The sequence below is a fragment of the Sciurus vulgaris genome (genome assembly GCF_902686455.1).
Source record: "Sciurus vulgaris genome assembly, chromosome: 1".
Classification (NCBI taxonomy): Eukaryota; Metazoa; Chordata; class Mammalia; order Rodentia; family Sciuridae; genus Sciurus; species Sciurus vulgaris.
The window spans coordinates 166,019,817-166,040,846 of NC_136461.1; the positions used below are offsets into that span (position 1 = coordinate 166,019,817).

The following is a 21,030-nucleotide window of genomic DNA, read 5'->3' on the forward strand; positions in this document are numbered from 1 at the left end:
GTGTGTGTGTGTGTGTGTGTGTGTGTCCATCTGTCTCTGGTCATTTTTTTTTCTAGTCAGTTTTAAAGATGACAAGCACTAGGAAACACCACCTGGCTCAACTCTTTTAATAAATATACAAAGCAGAGAACAACATTAATGGAGATGTACAATGATTATTCAAACAAGTTATACATATGTACAAAGGCAATAATAAAACAGTCTTTATGCTCTTACTCTGATTATACGTAGTAAGAAAGGATCAAGACTTTGAAATTTAAGGGACTTCTGGCATACAAATGCTTCTTGAAAATGTTTTAAATAGTTTCAAAAATACAAATTATAACAAATCAAATAATAACATTGCTTTGGTTGGTCCATTTCAGTATCCAACTCAAAAAGCATATAACGTCTTTTGGGTATAAGGCAGTTTCCAAAATAACTTGGTAGTATGACTGAAAAAGAATTCTGCCTGATAACAGTGCTAAGTGGAAAGGCTCTCTAGATTGCAAATTGGAATGCATTCTACCAGCTTTTTAAAACTAGAATGTAAAGGACTTGAGAATAGGCAAACAATAAAGCAAACCAATTTAGTTGTATGGTAATTCTGACCCCAGTTTTTAGAAGTATATTTTTGTATGCTTGTCAGTGTGTGAATGTGTGTATGTGTGTGTGCATGGTATGTGTGTTCATATATATTATATATTGGACCTATAGTATAGAAGGAATATAGTAGGGCAAAACACAAATTAAAAAACTGGGCCCTAAGAATAAATATCTCATTTAAAAGTAAGCAATATATTTATGGTTAATAAAAGGCTTTTTGTTCCTATTTAAACAACAATCCTTTTTCTGGGGAACAAAGTAATGAAAAAAAGCATACTGAAAGAGCAAGATGGACCTATGGACTAAAAGTTGAATCTGGATGACAAGCCCAAAAACCACTAAAGAAAAAGGTTCTGGTTTTAGGAGTTCACATTTCAGAGAAAAATAAAACTTACTGCCAAATGATGGCCTTAAACATCAATAGATCCAGGGATCTGAAAGAACAGGAGTAAAGAAAGTTTATACTTACCTTTATATCAGCAAATTTTTTGACACTATGCTGGGAGAAACTTTATTTTTTTATAACAGTAACATCCAGAGTGGAAAAACTGCAGAAGGTTTATTGTATAAAATTTCTAGGAATTAAAAGTTTAAACCCCCAAATTCTGTATCCATACATGTTATTATAAGAAATTATAGAATTGAAACTTAATGCACCTCAATTATTTTCAAATGCCTAAATTATTCCTCATTTGGAAATAAAAGTATGAGTTTTATTTTGTATTGCTCAACTTCCACTGTTCATATGGTCAAAACAGTAGCAGTTATTTTTCAACTTCAGTTTCATTCACTACCACTGTTTTCGACTGTCAATCTCTGCTAGTAATTATGAATCTAAGACAATGTTATTATAAAAAACCTAGACATCAATCATATTTGAAAAGAAATGTCTATTAAAAAATTCTCCCTCCTGTCATTGACAACTATGTATTGCCAACACCAAATCATTCTAGGCCTTTAGAGAGAATGTAATGATCTGTTCAAGCGCTGGTAGGAAATCAGTGCAAAACAGAACAAAAGCAACTTTAAAAGCAACAAGAAATTATGTACCATATATACATCGTAGCAAATACTTTATATTTGAGAATCTTTACAGCTTACATTTCCATTCCATTATTACAAGTGATGAAAAACAAAAAATTGCAAGTAGCATGCAAATTATAAACAGTCTTCCCACTTCACTAACCAAATTCCTACTTTCCAGTGTTATTTCCCAATTTTTGCAGGAAACTTCCTGCAAAGCTGAAACTGATTAGAAAATTCTTTATAGATTAAAATATCTCTTTTTCATTTTAGGAGAAGCCAAATAGCCAACCATCAAAATTAAAAATAAATTGAATTGTCACAGTCCATTACAGTTATTGTTACTAGATCCACTTCATTTTCAGGTGTCCAAAATATAAAACGAATAATTCTTTATCTTCATATTCATCTGTTCTTAAAATGCTACTTAAAACTTTGGTTGTTTTCCTGTAACATAAAAGAAAGAATTAAATCATCAACTAGATTAACTTAATAGTTTTTACAAATTAGTTTATCAAACCAAATACTGTGAATCCACTTATGTGTTTACAGCTCTAAGTGCATGTTACTATTGAAACTAGTAAGGTAACCGGAATTGTCAAATTTAAAAAAAAAGTCTGTTTCACTAAACTTATGTAATTCATTTTTAAATATATTAAACTGTATTCCAAGTCTGTTGTTGGGTTTCTGTAGTTGCTAGTTTTATAAATGTTATTAATGCATAATGAAAAGTAAACTTTATTCTAATGTATGTTTTGTTCATAAGAAAGTGTAAGTCAAATTTTTATTTATAAAATAAAAGTGTTATTAAATTGGAAAGTCTGAAAATGAAAAAGTTATTTTATATAGCACTGTGTTTATATTTATTCTATGGACCAAGGATTATATGTCCCTAAAATCTTCGAATAGGTGAGAAAATTCAAATATCATCAACTACATTTTTCTTCATTAAACATTCCTTTATGAGCAATATCACTAAAAATATTTACTGATTTGGGCTGGGGTTATAGCTCAGTGATGGAGTGCTTGCCTCGTACGTATGAGGCATTGGGTTTGATCCTCAACACCACATAAAAATAAATAAATAAAATACAGGTATTGTGCCCATCTACAACTAAAAAATATTTTTTAAAAATTTAGATTTGATTTAATTAGAAGAATGGATAGTGGTCTCTTATGGAGTTTAAAGTATAAAATATTAATATAAACTACAACAATAGAAAACTTTAAAAAAATTTAACTGAGGAAATAAACACTATGGTTTTCAAGGGTAAGAATCCCAAAAAATGGAAATAGAAGGTAGTACTCTATCTCATATTTGAGCCATTATCAGCACACCCATATTGTGAATCTCACTGCAACAGAATCATCATTATCTTTACCTGTTCAAAATAGTGTCTATAAGAATATTTTTTAAAAGCTCAAATTTCAGCCAAACATCAGTAGAGACCATAATGGTTAAAATGATTAATGAACACATAAGAAGTATCATACTAAGCCCTCTCATACATTATTGTATTAAATTCTAACTAGGAGAGGTTAACATCCTTATCTGTAATTGTAGAACTGTGGCTCAAGATTAGGTGACTTGTCCAAGTTTGAATTACCAGTACACAGAGTGGAGCTACAAAACCAAGTCCTTTATTATAAACATCCTAAATGATGCATATTTATTGTGTATATTTATTCTGATGGAATTTGATAAGTTACACAGAAATATGAAGAGCTAAGAACAGCAAAGACACATTGAAGAAAAATAACTGGTATGACTTGTTTTATTGTATTAAAAACTGATCAAACAGACTAGAAAGTCAACACAAAGACTATGCATATACCGCCACATTAGTGTCAGAGGACTATTCTTTCAATAAAAAATTGCCAGAAAGACTGGATATACATAGAGGAAAAAAAAAAAAAGACTTGACCCTCCCACCCCATATCATACAGTGGATTATAGAACTTAATTGAAAACCGAAATAGAATGTTAAGAATATGAAATGATATTTTCATGATCTTTCAATAGAAAAATATTTCAAGAACAAAATATTATTATTTCACTGTAGTTCTTGAGAACAATGGTATTTATTTTACAATGTACATTTAGATTTTTTGTGTTTTTGCTGGATCACTAATATTATGCCATAAGAAAAGTTAAAAATTTGTGATCAAATGAAAATGTTAAAGACAAATATTTGAAAGACAATAAATAATACAATATAAAATTAGAAAACTACATACTGGTTTTTGAAGTACAATGGGATGATCAGGCAGAAAGTCTGGTTTTTTCCTGCAGATGGAAACACTTGAGAGCTTCAACAGGAAATCTCTGCTGTATTTAATTCTCTCTGTAGATATTAAACATTTGTAATGATGCAAAATATAAAACTCTTCTAGATCACTATTTGGCTCTCTTCTTTCTAGCTGTCCCTGAACTACCCGTTATTTTATAAAATCATGAATAACATCTACGCAAAACAGACTACGCAAAGATTAGAAAGGTTTGAAAAGTTTTGAAAAGCATCTGACTTTTCCCTTTTACTGAGAAAGGAAGCCAAGTAATTAAGGAACAAAAGGAAGAAAGAGAATTGTTTGAGTAAATTGGCAATGCAGGTCTTTTTTCAAATGGTTACTCAAGTCTAGTAAAATAAACTAGTATTATAAAAGTGTAACAGCAGTAGCATCTATTGGTCAATTTAGATCCTGCCAAAATGCAAATTAATGAACCTATCCAATCCCGACAGACACTAAAAATAATTTTCATGATATTAATCGTTTTCCTACATTTTATTAAAATATATATTACTAATGAGGGCAGACATTCTAATATGGTCAGGTATGGTTTTCAAGGTAAGAGATATGCAGTGTGGGGAAGGGAAATGATCCGCAGATGGTTGCAAGATTGCACCATCACCAATATGCTAGAAGTAGTGCAATATTAACCACAAGGAGAAAAGTGAGATGATATGTTATAAATCCTAGATTATATAACTGAGAGATATTAGAACAACCACTTAAAAAGAAACATAGCCAAAATCCAATGAAAAAACTAAAATGAAATACTAACAAAAGTCCAAAAAAAAATCTAAAAGAAGGTAGGAAAGAGGAAAAGGAAAACCACCATATAAAAGTCAGAAAATACCAACAGAAAACAAATAATAAGGTACTAGGTCTAATTCCAACTCTGTCAACAATCACATTAAATGTTAATCTAAACCAGAGGTCAGTAAATATTTTTTGTAAACAGACAAAAACTATTTTAGATTTTGGAAGCCATATAATCTGTCACAACTATTTGGTTCTATGTCTTTTAGTACAAAAGCAGTCATAGATAACATACATGAAGAGTGTGATTCTGTTTCAACAAAATTTTATTTACACAAACTGCCACTTAGCCTGCAAGCCACAGTTTTCTGAACCCTACATTAACTACTGCATTAAAGCCTACAAGTTAACAGAGTGGATAAAAAAAGATGACCCTAATGCATGCTGTCTGCAAGAGACACACATTAGATATGAAGGTACATTTTGGTTGAAACTAAGTATGTGTAAAAAGATAATGCAAAGACTAGGAATAAGAAGGCTGGAGTGATAAATATCAAACAAAGATATAATTATCAATGTATTGTACCAATAACAGAGTTTGGAAATACATGAAGCAAATATTAAGAGAAATAAAAGGGGAAATAGAGAATTTCACAATAATATTAATATAAAAACTCCTCCCCCTCAGCAATTTATAGAACTCAACATACAAAACTGGTAAAAAGATAAATCTGAACAATACTATCAATGACTTTCATTTAAAATATAAGAAACTATACCAATAACTGCAAAATCCAAGTTCTCCCCGAGTACTTATGGTACAGTCAACAGACTATAGACTAAATACTAGTATATAAGTCTCAATAAATTAAAGAGGCTCAATCTCATATAGATTATATTCTCTGAAAACAAAATTGAATTAGAAATCCATTATAATAAGATACTCAGAAAAAAATAACTTAGAAACTAAATGATCCATTTCAAAAAAATTCGTAAGGAAATTTAAAACTATTTTAAACTGAATGACAATTCAAATACACCATGTCAAAATTTTTGGAGTACAGTTAAAACATGGCTTCAAGGGAAACAAATTCTTATTGTCTCAGTCCATTTTGTGTTGATTTAGCAGAATACCTGATGCTGGGTAACACAGAAAGAAAAACATTTATTTGGCTCATGAGTCCTGTGGCTGGAAAGTCCAAACAGCGTGGTGTCTAGCAAGAGCTCCCTGGCTGCATTATAAGATGGCAAGTAGCATCCAACAGCCAGAGCACATACATTAGAGGGATGCAGGGGACATGACAGGCTCACTTTAACAATCTGCTGTCTTGAGTACTCATCTAGAGACACAGTAGCTAGAAGTCCACAGAGACAGCATTCACACATTTTAAGACCTACTCACGACTCTTAAAGGCTCCACCACTTCAATACTATTACATTGGAAATTTAAGTCTCAATAGGAGTTTTGGCAGGGAAAAATCACATTTGAACCATAAGTTAGGCTGTAAAACCGACTCAATAAATTTAAAAACATTGAAATCATAAAAAATATCTTCTGTGACCAAAATGGAATGAAACTAGTTATCAGTAACAGAAGTAAAACCAGAAAATGCAAATTATGTGGATATTAAAGCATACTCTTATAACCAATGGATTGAAGAATAAATAATAGAGAACTTAGAAAATACTTGAGACAAATGAGAACAAAGTCACAATATACTAAAACTTATGGTATACAGTCAAAACAGTGCTCAGAGCTAAGTTTACACTGAAAAGGGAAAATATATCAAAGCAAATTTCTAACATTAAAGAACTAGAAAAAGAGCAAACTCAAGCAAAAGCTAGAAGAATGCAGGAAGTAATAAAGATGAGAGTGGAGATAAATGTAGATAGGAGAAAAGTAACGGGGAAAACAAATCAACAAAACCAATAGTTATTTGAAAAGATAAAAACTATCAAACCTTACCTAGTCCGATTAAGACGAAAAGAGATGACCCAATTATTAAAATCATGAACAATGATAAACAATTCTGCAACTCTGTTGAATTAATTAGCTCTAACAGTTTATGAGTATTGTTAGGATTTTCTATATTTAGGATTTTATTATATATAGTATAGATCATTTTATTTTAACCTTTCCAATTTAAATTTCTTTTCTTTTTCTTTTTCTTGGTTAATTGTTTCTGGTATTATGTTAAATAAAAATGGTAAAAGTGGGCATCCTTGTCTTGTTCCTGACATTAGAAAGTAGACTTCAGTTTTTCACCACCAAGCATATTAGTGTTAGGTTTTCATATATACCCCGCATTGTATTAAGGAAGTTCCCATCTGTTCCTCGCTAGTGAACCTCTGCTGCTCACTTGGTAACAAGTTTTATCTGGAATAGAGTGCTGGATTTCATAAAATGCTTTTCTGCATCAATTGAGATAAAGGTGTTTTTCCTCCTGCATTCTGTTGATATGGTATTTTACTTTTAATTTTCATGTTGATCCACCTTGCATTCCTGAGAATAATCCCACTTGGTCATGTTGTATTCTTTTTACTATGTTGGTAAGTTTTATGTGCTACTATTTTGTTGAGGACTTTGTGTGTGCATATATATTTTTTTTCCTGAAGGGATATTATCTGTAGTTTTATTTTTTTTAATATTTTTAGTTGTCAATGGATCTTCAGTTTTATTTACTTAAATGTGGTGCTGAGGATCGAAAACAGCCTCAGACATGCCAGGCAAGTGCTCTACCACTAAGCCATAACTCTAGCCCTGTAGTTTTATTTTTTTTATGCTTTGGTATCAGGATAATACTGGCCTCACAGGATAACTGGAAAGAAGAGTTTGAACAGAGTTAATGTTAATTCTTCTGTTAATTTTTACCAGTATTCACAATGCAGTCATCTAGTCCTAGACTTTTCTATGTTGGGAGGTTTTTAATTGCTAATTTAATTATATAATTTATATTTTATTTAGATTTTTTATTTATTCCTGTTAGTTTTTGTAATTTTTCTAATAATTTTTTCTTTTTCTTCTAGGTTACCTAACTTTTTGGCATGTGCTATGGTTTCCTTCCAAAGTTCATGTGTTAAAGAACTGACCTTCAGGGCAGTGTTACTGAGAGGTGGTAGAAACTTTAGAAGGTCCGTGGAAGGTCCTAAAGAAGAATATGGTATGCTGGCCTCGCTCTCCCTTTTCCTCTTTTTCTCCCTGGTCATGAAGTGAGAAGTTTGCTCCATCAAAGGCTTTCCACTACTATCATCTGGCACCCCCAAAAAAGTCCTAATCACAATGAGGCCAAATAATTATGTATTGGAACACCCCATACAAACTATAAGCCAAAATAAACGTGTTCTCTTTATAGGATTATCTGGCATACAACTCATAGTTCATAATATTCTCTTATATTTTTATTTCCATAAATTCATAGCAATATCCCCATATAAAATAAGTTTATATTACATTATCAATGAACAATCCCCCCAAATTCCATTTATAACAGCTTCAAAAATAATATAATACTTATGGATAAAGTATTACACTAAAAACTGTAAAACTTTGCTAAGAAGTTAAAGACCTAAAGAAGAAAAGCATGTCTTGTTATGTAGTGCAATATGTTAATACCGTTAAGATGGCAACATTTTCCCTAAAGCAATCTATAGATTCGATGCCGTACCTATCAAAATGCCATGACCTTTTGCAGAAATAGAAAAGCTAATCCTAAAAAATCACATGGAATTGCAAAGAATTCCAAATAGCCAAAACAATCTTGAACAATGTTGGAGTATTTATATTTCCTAGTATCAAAACCTACAAGGTTACAACAATTAAAACAGTACTGGCACAAAGGCAGATATACAGAACAAGGGAACAAAATTGAGAATTCAGGAATAAACATCTATTCCAACACCAACAGATTTTTAACAAAGGTTACAAACCATTCAATGGAAAAAGAATAGTCTCTTTAACAAATGTGATAGGACTACTGTATATCCGCATAAAAGAAGCTGCACTTATTCTCTCACAGCTTATATAAAAATTAATTAAAAATGAATCAAAGACCTAAGTGTAAGATCTAAAAAAAAAAAATCTATAAAACTCTAAGAAGGAAACAGGTCTTCCTGACCTGAGATTTGGCAATGATTTATTAGATATGACACTAAAAGCACGAGCAACAAAAGAAAAAAAAAAGAGAGATAAATCAGGCTACATTCAAAGTTTAAAATGTTATGTATTATTACTCTCTGTACATATGATTACACGAATGGTGTGAATCTACATCGTGTACAACAACAGAAATGAAAAGTTGTACCCCACTTGCATACAATGAATCAAAATGCAGTCTGTAAAAATAAAAATTAAAAAAAATCAAAAAATTTTTTTAGAAAAACTACACAAGAAAAAAAAAAAAAAAGACAGTATGAGCTGGGTATGATAGTACACGCCTATAATCCCAGCAGCTCTGAAAGCAAGACAGAAGGACCTTGAGTTCAAAGCCAGCCTTGGCAACTTAGTGAGGCTAAGCAACTCAGTGAGCTCCTGTGTCTAAATAAAATACATAATAGGGCTGAGGATGTGATTCAGTGGTTGAGTCCCTGAGATCAATCCCCCTTCCTGATGGCTAGAATGAGAATACAAGGTTGGGAACAGATGCAGTTACCTTGGGCAAAACGAAGGAAGCCACTTGTTGAGGATGGCACAGAAATAAGGCAGAGAACCCTGGGGCAGAAGTTACTCTACAGAGCAGAGCCTGTACACCAGCTCGCAATTTTACAGGATGGAGCAAATAAATTTACATCTTGTTCAAGCCACTGTTATTCTGGTCTCCTTCTGGGCCGTAAAACCAATAGCCTGACTAATACAGACAGAAATCAACTCAAAAGAATATAACAAAAATTTGTAAGTACATTAGGTATATATGCAGGTAAGCAACAAAGTAACATCAACTTTAATAAATACTAAGATATTCTGTGATAAAATTTAGAAATTATGGTAAATTTTTACCTTTTTTAACTGGAGACTGATGTTGCTGCTGTTCATTAAGACCTTGAGAAAAGGCTTGCATTCCATTCGTCTTACACTGTTGAACAAGAAGTACATACATTTTTAAACTTATATAACCTGTTTTTGCCATCTCAAAATATTTTCCCAATAATCAAAATATTTGTTGAGGAATATTTGGATCCAAAGAATAGGCAACCACTATAGGATTACTTAATAAAAATAAATAACAAAAACATTTTTCAAAATATATTCACATATAAACAATTTTTGCTACAATTATGGTTATTTCTAAAAGGTAATATAAGTTAAAAGATGAATTATAAGGTCATAAATAGATCAAAAGTCATTAAATTATTTTAATTGATGAAAACAACACATTTGTATTCACAAAACCCCACAAAACTACTAGAGGTTTACTTTCTTGATCTCATGCAAAGTAGATGCTGATGTCAGTTTGTAAGTAAATGAACTGTTTCCCATAACACCTTGGAAATAGGGGGGAAAACAACTAGTTCATCCAAAGAAGAAAAGAAAAGAAAATTAGAAACATTGTCCTGAGGGGAGGGAGGCTAAATCCAGTGTTTCCTGATCCTACTTGAAGTACTATCTTTATTGTGAGACTGGCTAAATTAATTGAGATTTTAAAGATTCATTTTTAACTGCTTTTCTTCTGATTACATGTTAATTAAGAAACATTCTGATTACAATTTATATTCCTGTAAATCTCCCTAGAAGCAGCAAATTTATAACAAAAAGAGACTGATCTCAGAAGACAAAACAAGATTGCTCATTATAAAATAATAATTCTCTGATCTTATAAATCAGTTTCACAACCATCCGTGGTCAACCCAATCCCTAAGAGATGACCTCTTGTACTGAAAAAATCAGTTGACAAATAGTCCCTAACTATTATAACTCACTAAGATGATTTCTTTGGAGACATCTATATTGAAAAATAAATATCTTTGCTTCAATTGCTCTCTTGACAAGTTATAAATCATTCCTTGCTACCTAAGTAGCAGTGCCTAAAGGCAGGACTGTCTAGTCCTATGACTCAACAAAAACTAAGGGAATGATAATTCTCCATCACTAAGACATCAAAATAAGTTTTCAGAAAAAAAGAAAACGTTAGCAGCTTTTTAATTTATTTTTAAGTAGGGATGGGAAAAAATTAAGAAATGCCAGAGATTTTGGTTCCCCAAAGTTATTTCTAATTCTTAAATATAATTAACTATAATAGGAGGACATTTTAAGCATGAAAAATTTCATATATCTGAAAATTTTAGCAGATGAACATTTCACTAACTGTATGGCATTTACTTAAATCAAAATCAAAGGTAAAAACTATATTTTGTCATGTCTGCACACATTAAAAAATGAAAATACTGATCATTTAAAATCTTTCACAGCAAGTAGAAGAGTAAACTTACTAAAACTTTCATAAAGTAATTATATGTTATCTTGGTTAATTATCATAATTATGTAATTAACATGTAAGTGATAAGAAAAATATGATTGCAGGTAAGAAAAGTAAATACCAGAAGGGCTTGGCAAACAACCCCAAAACATATATATAAAAAAGAATTGAGCTAGGTTTTGAAACTTGGGGCTGTCATGTAGGTGGTACATCTAAAAGGGTACCATTCACAGCACTGGTGTAGACATTTTAGCAGGTGGGAACAAACTATCTTATTCTAATAAAATCTGTATTTTTCTAAAGTTTTTGTACCTCCTCCAATTCTTGCACTGTACATACCAAATGGGCAGCAGTGGCCCTGTTGAATACATTTATTTAACACAGAGTGTCTGTGGTATTCTTTGTATTGGAAATACAAAGATGAACATGACTTTCTTATCTGTTCTCAAGACTCACAAACTCACAAAAAAAAAATGACTTTCACAGACTGAATTCCTCACAAAGAAAATATCAGCTGTGCATATAAGAACAATAATTGGATAACTGGAATTGGAATGGTAATTCACAAAAAACAAATCTAAATGGCCAAACTAAATACATTAAAAGATGATTCACTTCACAAGAAACAAAACTAAAAACTAATATATATATATTAGTTATATTATATATATAATATATATGTTTTTAGTTTTATATATATATATATTAGTTTTATATATATATAAGCTTATAGATAAATAAATAAATATATATATATTTTCTGGACAAGGAAAAAAATGTTAAATCTGACAATAACGAAGTAAGGATATGGAATAGTCAGAGTAGAACCCTCATGTGCTGCACACAAAAATCACTTTGAGAGTAATTTGGTAGTACCTAATGAAGGTAGAACATTTTTTAAAACAGTAATTCTATTCTAGTTTTACACCACAGGGAACCTTTCTAACTTGTATAAAATGAAACATGTTAATGGATAATCATTATAGTATTTATTGTAAAATAGAAACAAATGCCTTTCAACAGAAAATGAAAATAACATAGCATATTCACTTATATTAAAATATTTTTCTGAATCAGCACATATAGAACTCTTCTATTCATTGTAAAATTGCTTAGTATTCCATTTATGAATATACTAATGCTTGTACATGCAGTTTATGGTATTATCTGAATAAGAATGATTATTTATGGTCAGAGGAAACAACTTCTCCCTAATATCATTTTGTATATTTTGAATTTTACACTTCATAAATAGTTTTCTTAGTCAAAATATTTAAATTTTTAATATAAACTAATGGCAAAGGAAAACATGAAAAACCAAGTATGGATACAATATTATTTGTAAAAAATTATAAAACAAAGAACAAGTCCAAATATATTCATGAAAAAAATAACCTGAAGACAGTAATTTCTGGGAAGGATGAGAAGGAAAAGAGATAGCAAAAGATATGCAATTTATTTTAAAACTATGTTAGATTTTCCTTTAATTTTTTTTAAAAACAAATGTAGCAAAAAATGTTTACATTTGAAGATTGTAGGTGGCAGGTACAAGGATATATTATTTTTAGCATATATTTGAAATATATCAAAACTTTTCACAAATATATAAATCAGCCTGTACAGAATCTGACATTAACAGTCATATAGCAAGTGTTACTTTCCAGTCTACAAGGCTTGATTTTATTCGTGTGTGTGCGTGTGCTGTGGATTAAACCCAGGGATTCATGCATATTAAGCATGTGCTCTACCACTGAGCTACATTTCCAGGCTTATTTTATTATAATCTAAGACTTACTCTGCTAACTCCACTTTGTAAGCACTGAGTGTTGCATGGATATTCATTTTGAAAGTTGAAAGGAAACACTGGTCCTGTCAGGAGAGGAAAAAAACTATTTTAAATATCCATGATGTCAATAAATAACACAACATCACCTATAAAGCTTAAGTATCTAGGATAGCTGCGGCACTGTCCTAAAATGTTTTCTGATAGTTCATCTATTTAACAAGTATTTACTCAACCCTATGAGGTGTCAGCCTCTGTATTAGTGGATGGGTACACAAGCATGAAAAGAGTTCAGAGATACAAGGTCTCACAGTCTACTTTAAAAGATAAACTCCTAAATAATGATTATAATTTGACATATGGTAAGTTATGTGATATTTAGAGAAGGTACTAGGAGAGAGCAGATTTGGTTTGGGGGTATCAGGAAGGCTTATGAAAAGGGTGCAAAATTCAATATAGGTCCAAGATTTCTCTGGGGACCCGAGTTGTTCAGAGAGTATAGAGTGTGTTGAGAAAGGTCAAACAATTTCTAATTTACTAAATTTTCTATTTAATAAGCCCCTATTCCACTGTCTGATCTTAAGATGATTATAGTTAAATGAGAGATCCGGGGTACCTGCCCATTCCACATCCATTCACATTCACCTATTTAACAGCCTTGGAAGAAAGGGATTAGTGAATACCTGGATCTGCAGAGATGAGCAGAGAGAGGGGTGCTGGCAAAAGAATGGTGATAGAAAGGAGGTGCTGCCAATGGTGTTATGTCCTCTTTTCCTTTAAGGAAAAATCTGAGACATGACCCTACTCTGTGCGCTTCTAGTACACCAGAAGGACAAGGATCAGCATTTTGAAGGTACAGTTCAGGAAAACCATTAATTTCATTTGTTCATCCTAAATCACAGCTACATTGACAGGAAACGAGCAAAATGGAGATAATGTTCCTTGTAGGAACCAAGAATGAGAGAACAGGAGATAGGAACTAGTTCTGTTTCTACCTTTTCTGTTTCATTTTTGTACCAACAAAAGGGGTTATATTTTTTTCTTTTCTAAGTTGTTAGTTAATTCAGTTGAACAAATAGACTAAAGAGAATTCAAACAGGTTATATGTATATCACCTAAGTCAGAATATAGAAGCCATTCTAGCAAAAAATAATGAATAGAATAAAAAGATTAATATCCCAACTCAGTAGTTAAATATCAAGTATTTTAAGAATTTGTTCAAGAGTATCTTTAAGGGCACAAGAACATTTTAATTTGTTGTTTTGTTTAGATATTCTGAAATTAGATATGTTCAAACTCAAGCACAATCATAACATCTATTAGTGTACAAGTATGAGATGACCACCAAAGAATCTGTGTTTGTTAAATTTTTGAGTTTTTTGTTTTGTTTTGTTGCACATAGGTACACCTTTCAAAAAGTTAATTCTCCAGCATGACCACTCTGCATGGTAATAATCACAGGGCACAATTTGTATTGGGAATATCATTCTGACCAGAAGCCACTAACTATGAAAATAATATTTGAGGGGAAAAAAATCACACAGTTACTTTCAATCAAGGACTATTATACTATTGCTATCCTTTCCAGTCTGGTAGACTCTGGATGAGTAGATTAAGAAATCTTTTTCTTTTGGTAATACTTGTAAACTCTTCAAACAGATCATTAGTTTTTATTATTTCTTTAAATATCCACCTCAGACAATTATTTTATATATTATTTAGTCTTTTAAACATTAATTAGGCATCAACAAGCTACTCTTCAATGAACTGTTCACTGTGTTACTTACCTGGTGGAGAAGTCAGATGACGAACAGGTCTTGCTGGTTGAAGCGGCTTACCAATCAACTTTTTGGTTTCCATTGTCACAAAGACCTTGAGGTTCCATACTTTAAGAGGGGAAAAACAAATTTTTATCATTTGGACAAGATAACCAAGATATTTTACACATATACAAATCACCAAAACCCTCACTTGAAGATTTTTTTTTAGAAGTTAAGGTGGAAAGTACAAACCTAAAAAAGCATTTAAAATGATATGCAGACTTCCTTAACAGCATTTGCTGCAGCTGAACTTTCTCTCTTTAAAACAGTTTCCTCCCTTAACTTCCCTGAGTCTATCCTTTTTGGCTGTTTCCTATTTCTTTGATTACCTCTTCTGCTTTCCAATTAAATGTAGGAATGACTAAGTTTGGCTTTTTCTTAGCTCATCTCATCTATTTTCATGGTTCTAACTACCTATGCACATGATAAACATGATCTAATGTAGATTTTCACCACCTACCTCTCTTAGGTTTCAGATTCATTTTTCTAATTGCCTCATGCTATTTCAATTTATTATCAATAGGTACTTCAAATTAAAAAATCCAAAATCAAATTACTTTGATCCCAAATATGCCCCTCCTCCTATAGTTCTTAAATTCATCACCAAGTGTCTTAGATTACCCTTCATTAAAGGCACACACCTTCAATGTGATAGTCTAAATTATAGTCCCCATTCTATAATTAAGTCTCTAATTCCTGTCCATTCTATTTTCAAAATATACCTCACATATTTTCTTCATGCCCATCTACTCTGTTTCTAGGGGCCCTTAACCACTTAGCCACATCCCCAGCCCTTTCTATTTTTTTATTTTGAGAAAGGATCTTGCTAAGTTGCACAGGGCCTCACTAAGTTGCTGAGCCTGGCTTTGAACTTGCCATCCTCCTGCCTCAACCTTCCGAGCTTCTGGGATTATAGGTGTGCACCACTGCAAATGGTTCCACATCATCTACCCTCTTAATTCCACAGTAGTTCTTAATTCATCTTTCTGATCACCTTTTTTAAGTGGATTTAAATTCTTCCACTCTATGATCCTGAGGACCAAGATATATTTTACATCAAACAGTTAAAGAACACTGCACTACACTTTGTTTTATTTGTTTTCCATGCAACAAAAGAAAAAAGCAGATTCTTCTTAAGGTGAGGAACAATATTTATTCACCTTACATCCCCACAATTAACACAGTACCTAGACTGAGTCCACAATGGGTAAAACAAGCACTCCCTGAACAAATGGATAAATACAGTATCTTTTTCTTCAAACCATGACCTCATTATACTTATTTTTGCTTTAAAAACTCTAGTTCACCAATATCTCCTGGATTATTAATAACAGAAACAGGTAATATTCCCACGGAGAGTATGCATAGTACCACTTACCCACATTATATTACTCAGAACAGCTCTATAAAGCAGGTACTATTAACAGAGGTCAGGTTTCATGTCAGCCCTACCTGCATTCATACCATGGTTCTATCACCTAGTTATATAACTATGGATAACAACATTCTCTCCTAGGTTTGATATAACCTAGGTTTGATATAACAACATTCTCTCCTAGGCTAAATAATTGTTATGGTTTAGATATAAAGTGGTTCCCAAAAGCTCCTCTGTACTGCAGGAATATGCAGAGGTAAAATGATTAGATTAACATAGTTAAAACCTAATCAGTCCATCCTAGTTTGAAAGAACTGACTGAGTGGTAACTGTGGGCAGGTTGGTCATGGATGAGGTGGTGGGTCACTGGGTTTGTACCCTGAAAGGGTTCATCTGCCCTTCAGGCTCCTTCCTTTTTCTCTCTCTGCTTCCTGACCCTGCTATGAGCTGAGCAGCTTTTCTCCATTGGGCCCTTCCCCCATAATGTGCTGCCTAAAGCAGTGGAGTCATATATGAACTCAAACCGTGAACCCCCAATAAACTTTCCCTCCTCTAAGTCAGTCATGTTGGGCATTCTGGTCACAACAATGAAAAACTAAAACACATATAACAAAAAAGGAATTAACAACACCTGGTACATAATAAGAATTTAGTCAATATTAGTTAATAGTACTATCCTCATTTTATAGATGAGGCTAAGAGAAATAAGGTAACTTACCCAAGGGTCAAGAGTCTAGGAAGTGAGGAGTAGGCTCATATCCATGCTTCTTGATACCACTCTACAATCTATCCCCAAACCTCTCTCTCCATATCATACCCATGTTAACCTGTTCAAGTTCGGGTTAAGTATCTTTTTATATCTTACCAAACAACCCTGTATCCTCTTCCAATATGGTACTTACTGCACAAGTTAAATTAAAGTTCATATCTCCAGCATGCAGCAGTGTCTAGTACACAGTGGATGTTCAAAAATTGTTTAATTAAGGTTATTTACACATATCTGGACATTTAGGTTCTCTGTCTGGAGTTCCCTCATCTTCCCTCCTGCTCTTGACCCAAATAACTATTCATAGATCTTTAAAGATCAAGGTCAAATTCTTGCTATTGCTTTAGAAAATATCTTCATGTCTCAACAGCTAACATTAAATAAAATAGCTTACCTGAAATTCTGTAATTCTTAAAAATTAGTTAATAGTAAAATAATAATTCTTTTCTTACTTTCATCCTCCACTATCAGTGTCAGTGTCTCTAAATATACCATAATAAATATATTGCATGCCTATTTAATTAGAATGAGTTAGGTGATGCCACAGAAACTATACCTTATTTATCTTTGTATTCTAGTACCTGCAACATAACTGGTTTTATTAAATAAGCTGCATAAGTACCTTTTCCACATAAAATTTTCAACTAAAATTTTCTGACATCTATGTGGGACACGCACTTTCTAAATTTTAATGTCCATCAAGGTAAGTCAAAAGTAAAACCTCATTTAGCTTTGTACTGGTTCATTCAAAATTAACTTTAATCATATCAACTTCAACAAATTATAAATCTAGGGTCAATATAAGATAGGGTTAGTAACTCCCTTTCAGTTCCAAGAAATGCTTTATATACTATTAAAACCTAATTTGGAGTATACATAATCCAAATGTTAAAAACATAAACTTTAAAATAACCTCTCAAAGTTAGCAATGAGAACTAATTTCAGGAAAACTAACCTTTTCTTGAAATATGGAGATAAGCCAGTCAGTATTATAAGTTAATATCTACCTAGCTTTGTAATATGTCTGTTAATTGGTTAATATGATTATTAATAACCTTCTAAACAAAACCGAAGTTGTAGTTATTGTCAAGACAATTTTAATGTAACAAGACCCAAAAAAGTTATAAGCTTAAGTATAAAGAAAACCTTCACAAATATTTACTGAATGTATTCTATGTGGAAGGGAGTATTTAAAATAAGGACCAAAAAGTGATCTAATATATGTTGCTATCCTAGCCATTCTAATGAGTACCCTAATACTAGTATGCAGTAACTTTCCATCCTGTTTCCCTTCATGAAACTAGTGAATTGGAATACAAAAGAATAGAGTGTTTTGGCACACAGTTCCTTGTTTTTCATTGCTCAGCTGAAACTGAGTTGCAGGTTGAAAAGTCTTTTCCAGTTGCTGAGCAAGGCAAATCCAGAGTATTCAAACTAGGGATTTTCATGGGTTGGGATGTTACAGACCTCTATTATATGATTTTGCAAAACAAGTAAACAAAAAATTAAAGTTCTTTTAGTACCACTTAACTTTTCAGTTTGTCGTAGGAAAGAAACAGCTAGGACTCCCCATACATAAATCCACATCATCAAGAAAATCAGAAAAGATGGTACCATACAATATTTTGTTCATTATGTTAAAAAAAGGTAAACTATGCCTGCATAGAAACACTGACATTATACAGAATAAGTTAGATTGTACCATCATAGTGTGTTAATGGAAAAAATTAAATAGTCACAAGATATAATTATAAAACTGACCAATGGGATTTTAATAAAAACAGGACTCCACAAACTATAACCTAAAGGCTCAACTGAACTACACAGTCAGTAAACAAAATAACTTCTTAAACTCTACTGCCTGCCTCACCCTCAAAGTTTCCCTAATGTTACTGGTACCACCTGGAGTAGGCATTTATTTTAACTGCTAAAAAAGGAAAACAGTTGCAAAACAAACAGAATCCCACCTATAACACTTAGTAGCAAGTGGTGGACCTATCAGAAAGTTGTCTTTTAAAATATAAATATATATTTTTGTGGCATATTTTTAAAATATTTTGATTCAATACATCAGAAATATTCATGTATTAATACAAAAATGGTTGCTGAATAAAAGTGGTTTTTTCCCCCTAAGTTCACACATACTTAACAAATCATCTTAAAAGGCCATGTTGTATGAAGAGAATATTGGTCAAGAGAAACTTAAGTTGTAGTTGCTATTAAACATAGGGCAATATCAGCTATATCTTAGGATCCTTTTCTGTTTTAAGAAAATTGGCCCCACCAATTCTGAAATTATAAGTGAACCTAGATTTTTCTCAAATTCAGTACAATGGGGAATAATAAGCACATAAGTGATCAATCTAGACACAATCTTAATACTGAGCACATATCTTTTAATTAAAATACCACTTTTTAGATCCTATCACATGATAAATTTCTTACATATATTATCTCATTACACTTTGAGCCGCACATAATTTTGGAGGGAAAAATACTACTAGTTCCACCTTACTAATGAAAAACCTGAGGCTCAAAAAAAATAAAGAGACATACCCAAATCTACACAACTAGCAAGTGCCTAGAAGTGAAAATGTGACTACAAAGTTTATATGGTCTCTAAAATTGCCTGTTTTGTAAGTAAGACACATGACTATCCATTATTCCATGTAGTCACTGCATTCATGAATAAAAAATCAATTATGCGGAGGAATATTTATGAATAAAGTCTTGATGAAAATAGTTAATACTTTTTTAATTAAAAAAATTTCCAATTTACCTTCAATTTACAATTTCTCTTAGAATATTAAATAAATTATGGTATTATGTTTTCCTTATGGTCAACTGCCATACTAATTATAGGTCATGACATAAGAAACATACTATGCACTGATTTTAGAAACTGATTACTTAAATTTTCCGATTTAACTTCTAGACTTCTTAGGGCTAGAGGTGTAGAGCCCAGTAGAACAGCTCAAGTACAGCACAAGGCCCTGGGCTTAAAACCCAGAACTGAAAATTTTAAAAATAGTTAATTCTGACTTCTTTGGAAAGTGCTGATGGCTCTGCTACAAATAACAAATAAGATTATTTCATTTACCTCGTGTATATTTGCTATGTGATAACCAGATAAGATTTAATCTCACTTTCCAACTTGTAAACATCACTTTTACAAAGTTTGTGTTTCCTAAAACAAAACTGCTGCCTGTGCATATACAATGAGAGGTGATAAGCAACGGAGGAAATACAGAACAAGAGATAAACCAATCATGATTTAGGAAGTGAAAGTCATTTCACATTCTACAAGCCTGGCTGCGACATTTAGGAAGAATCAAAATGCAAAATATCACAATGCTGTAAGTTCCATCGCAGGTTTCATGCCTTTTATTTATAACTTAAATAAATAAAAAGTTTTTTCGAAGCATTTTTCAGTGCAAGCTCTATTTTATTTAACATTCAGCTGGGAAAATAACTGTTCAGGCAAAACTGTTTGTGGTTACCCTAATATAAACGGTTCCTATCTGTTGATCTGTCTGAATCGCCAGCAAAGAACAACTTTTGCCCGGGATGCGGGGGTAGGGTGGGGGAGTCAGCGCCTGGCACCTGGGCCGCTCTGGGCACAGACAGGTCGCTGCGCACTCAATTCACCTGTTCGGGTGGTCCCTTCCCCAGTGTCCCTTGGCCATTGGCTCCCAGCCGGCTGTGCCCCATCCTCGGCGCTGTCTCTCGCCCTCATCCGACGTGCTCATCCCAACCCATTCTATATCCCACCTGGGGTCCCCAGCGACCCGTCCCCACCACTCCAGCTTCTCCCTCGCCCCAGTCCTCCCCGTGAAGGATTGGAGACGGCGCCCACCCGCCTCATCACTCTCGCCCGGGTGTCGCTGATCCTCTGCGGGGACCTACCGCCTCAAGATCCGGGAGGACTTCAGGGCAGCAGCGTCACGGCGCTCAGCCCAGACGCGGCGGCCGAGCGCCCCGCTGCCCGTCGGGGAACGGCTCCCGCCGCGCGTCGGCTCGCGGCGCCCGGACGCGGCGGGGGCGGGGCGGACAGGGGCTGCGGCGGCTGCGGGGGGCGCGGGGCGGGCCCGGGGCGGGGCCTGGGGCGCCGGGCCCCAAGGGCGGTAGCACCCCGGAGGGGCCAGAACCGTTAAACGGACGGCGCGCGCTGGCCCGGCGTGCGGGGCCTGCGGGGCGGGAGCGTCGCGGCGTGCGCGGGAGGCGGC

At 33.3% G+C, this 21,030-nt stretch overlaps 1 protein-coding gene across 1 annotated transcript; it reads right to left on the reverse strand.

Moving 5' to 3' along the window:
• Positions 1-92: 92 nt before the first annotated feature.
• LOC306663570 (uncharacterized protein C8orf88) lies at positions 93-20,837 on the reverse strand. The gene is made up of 6 exons (XM_079143950.1): positions 20,711-20,837; positions 14,631-14,729; positions 12,856-12,929; positions 9,644-9,719; positions 3,847-3,953; positions 93-2,055 (listed from the first exon to the last, which is right to left on the reverse strand). The coding sequence occupies exons 2-6, from the start codon at positions 14,701-14,703 to the stop codon at positions 2,032-2,034; spliced, it is 354 nt and encodes a 117-aa protein (XP_079000076.1). The 5' UTR covers positions 14,704-14,729; positions 20,711-20,837; the 3' UTR covers positions 93-2,031.
• Positions 20,838-21,030: the final 193 nt, after the last annotated feature.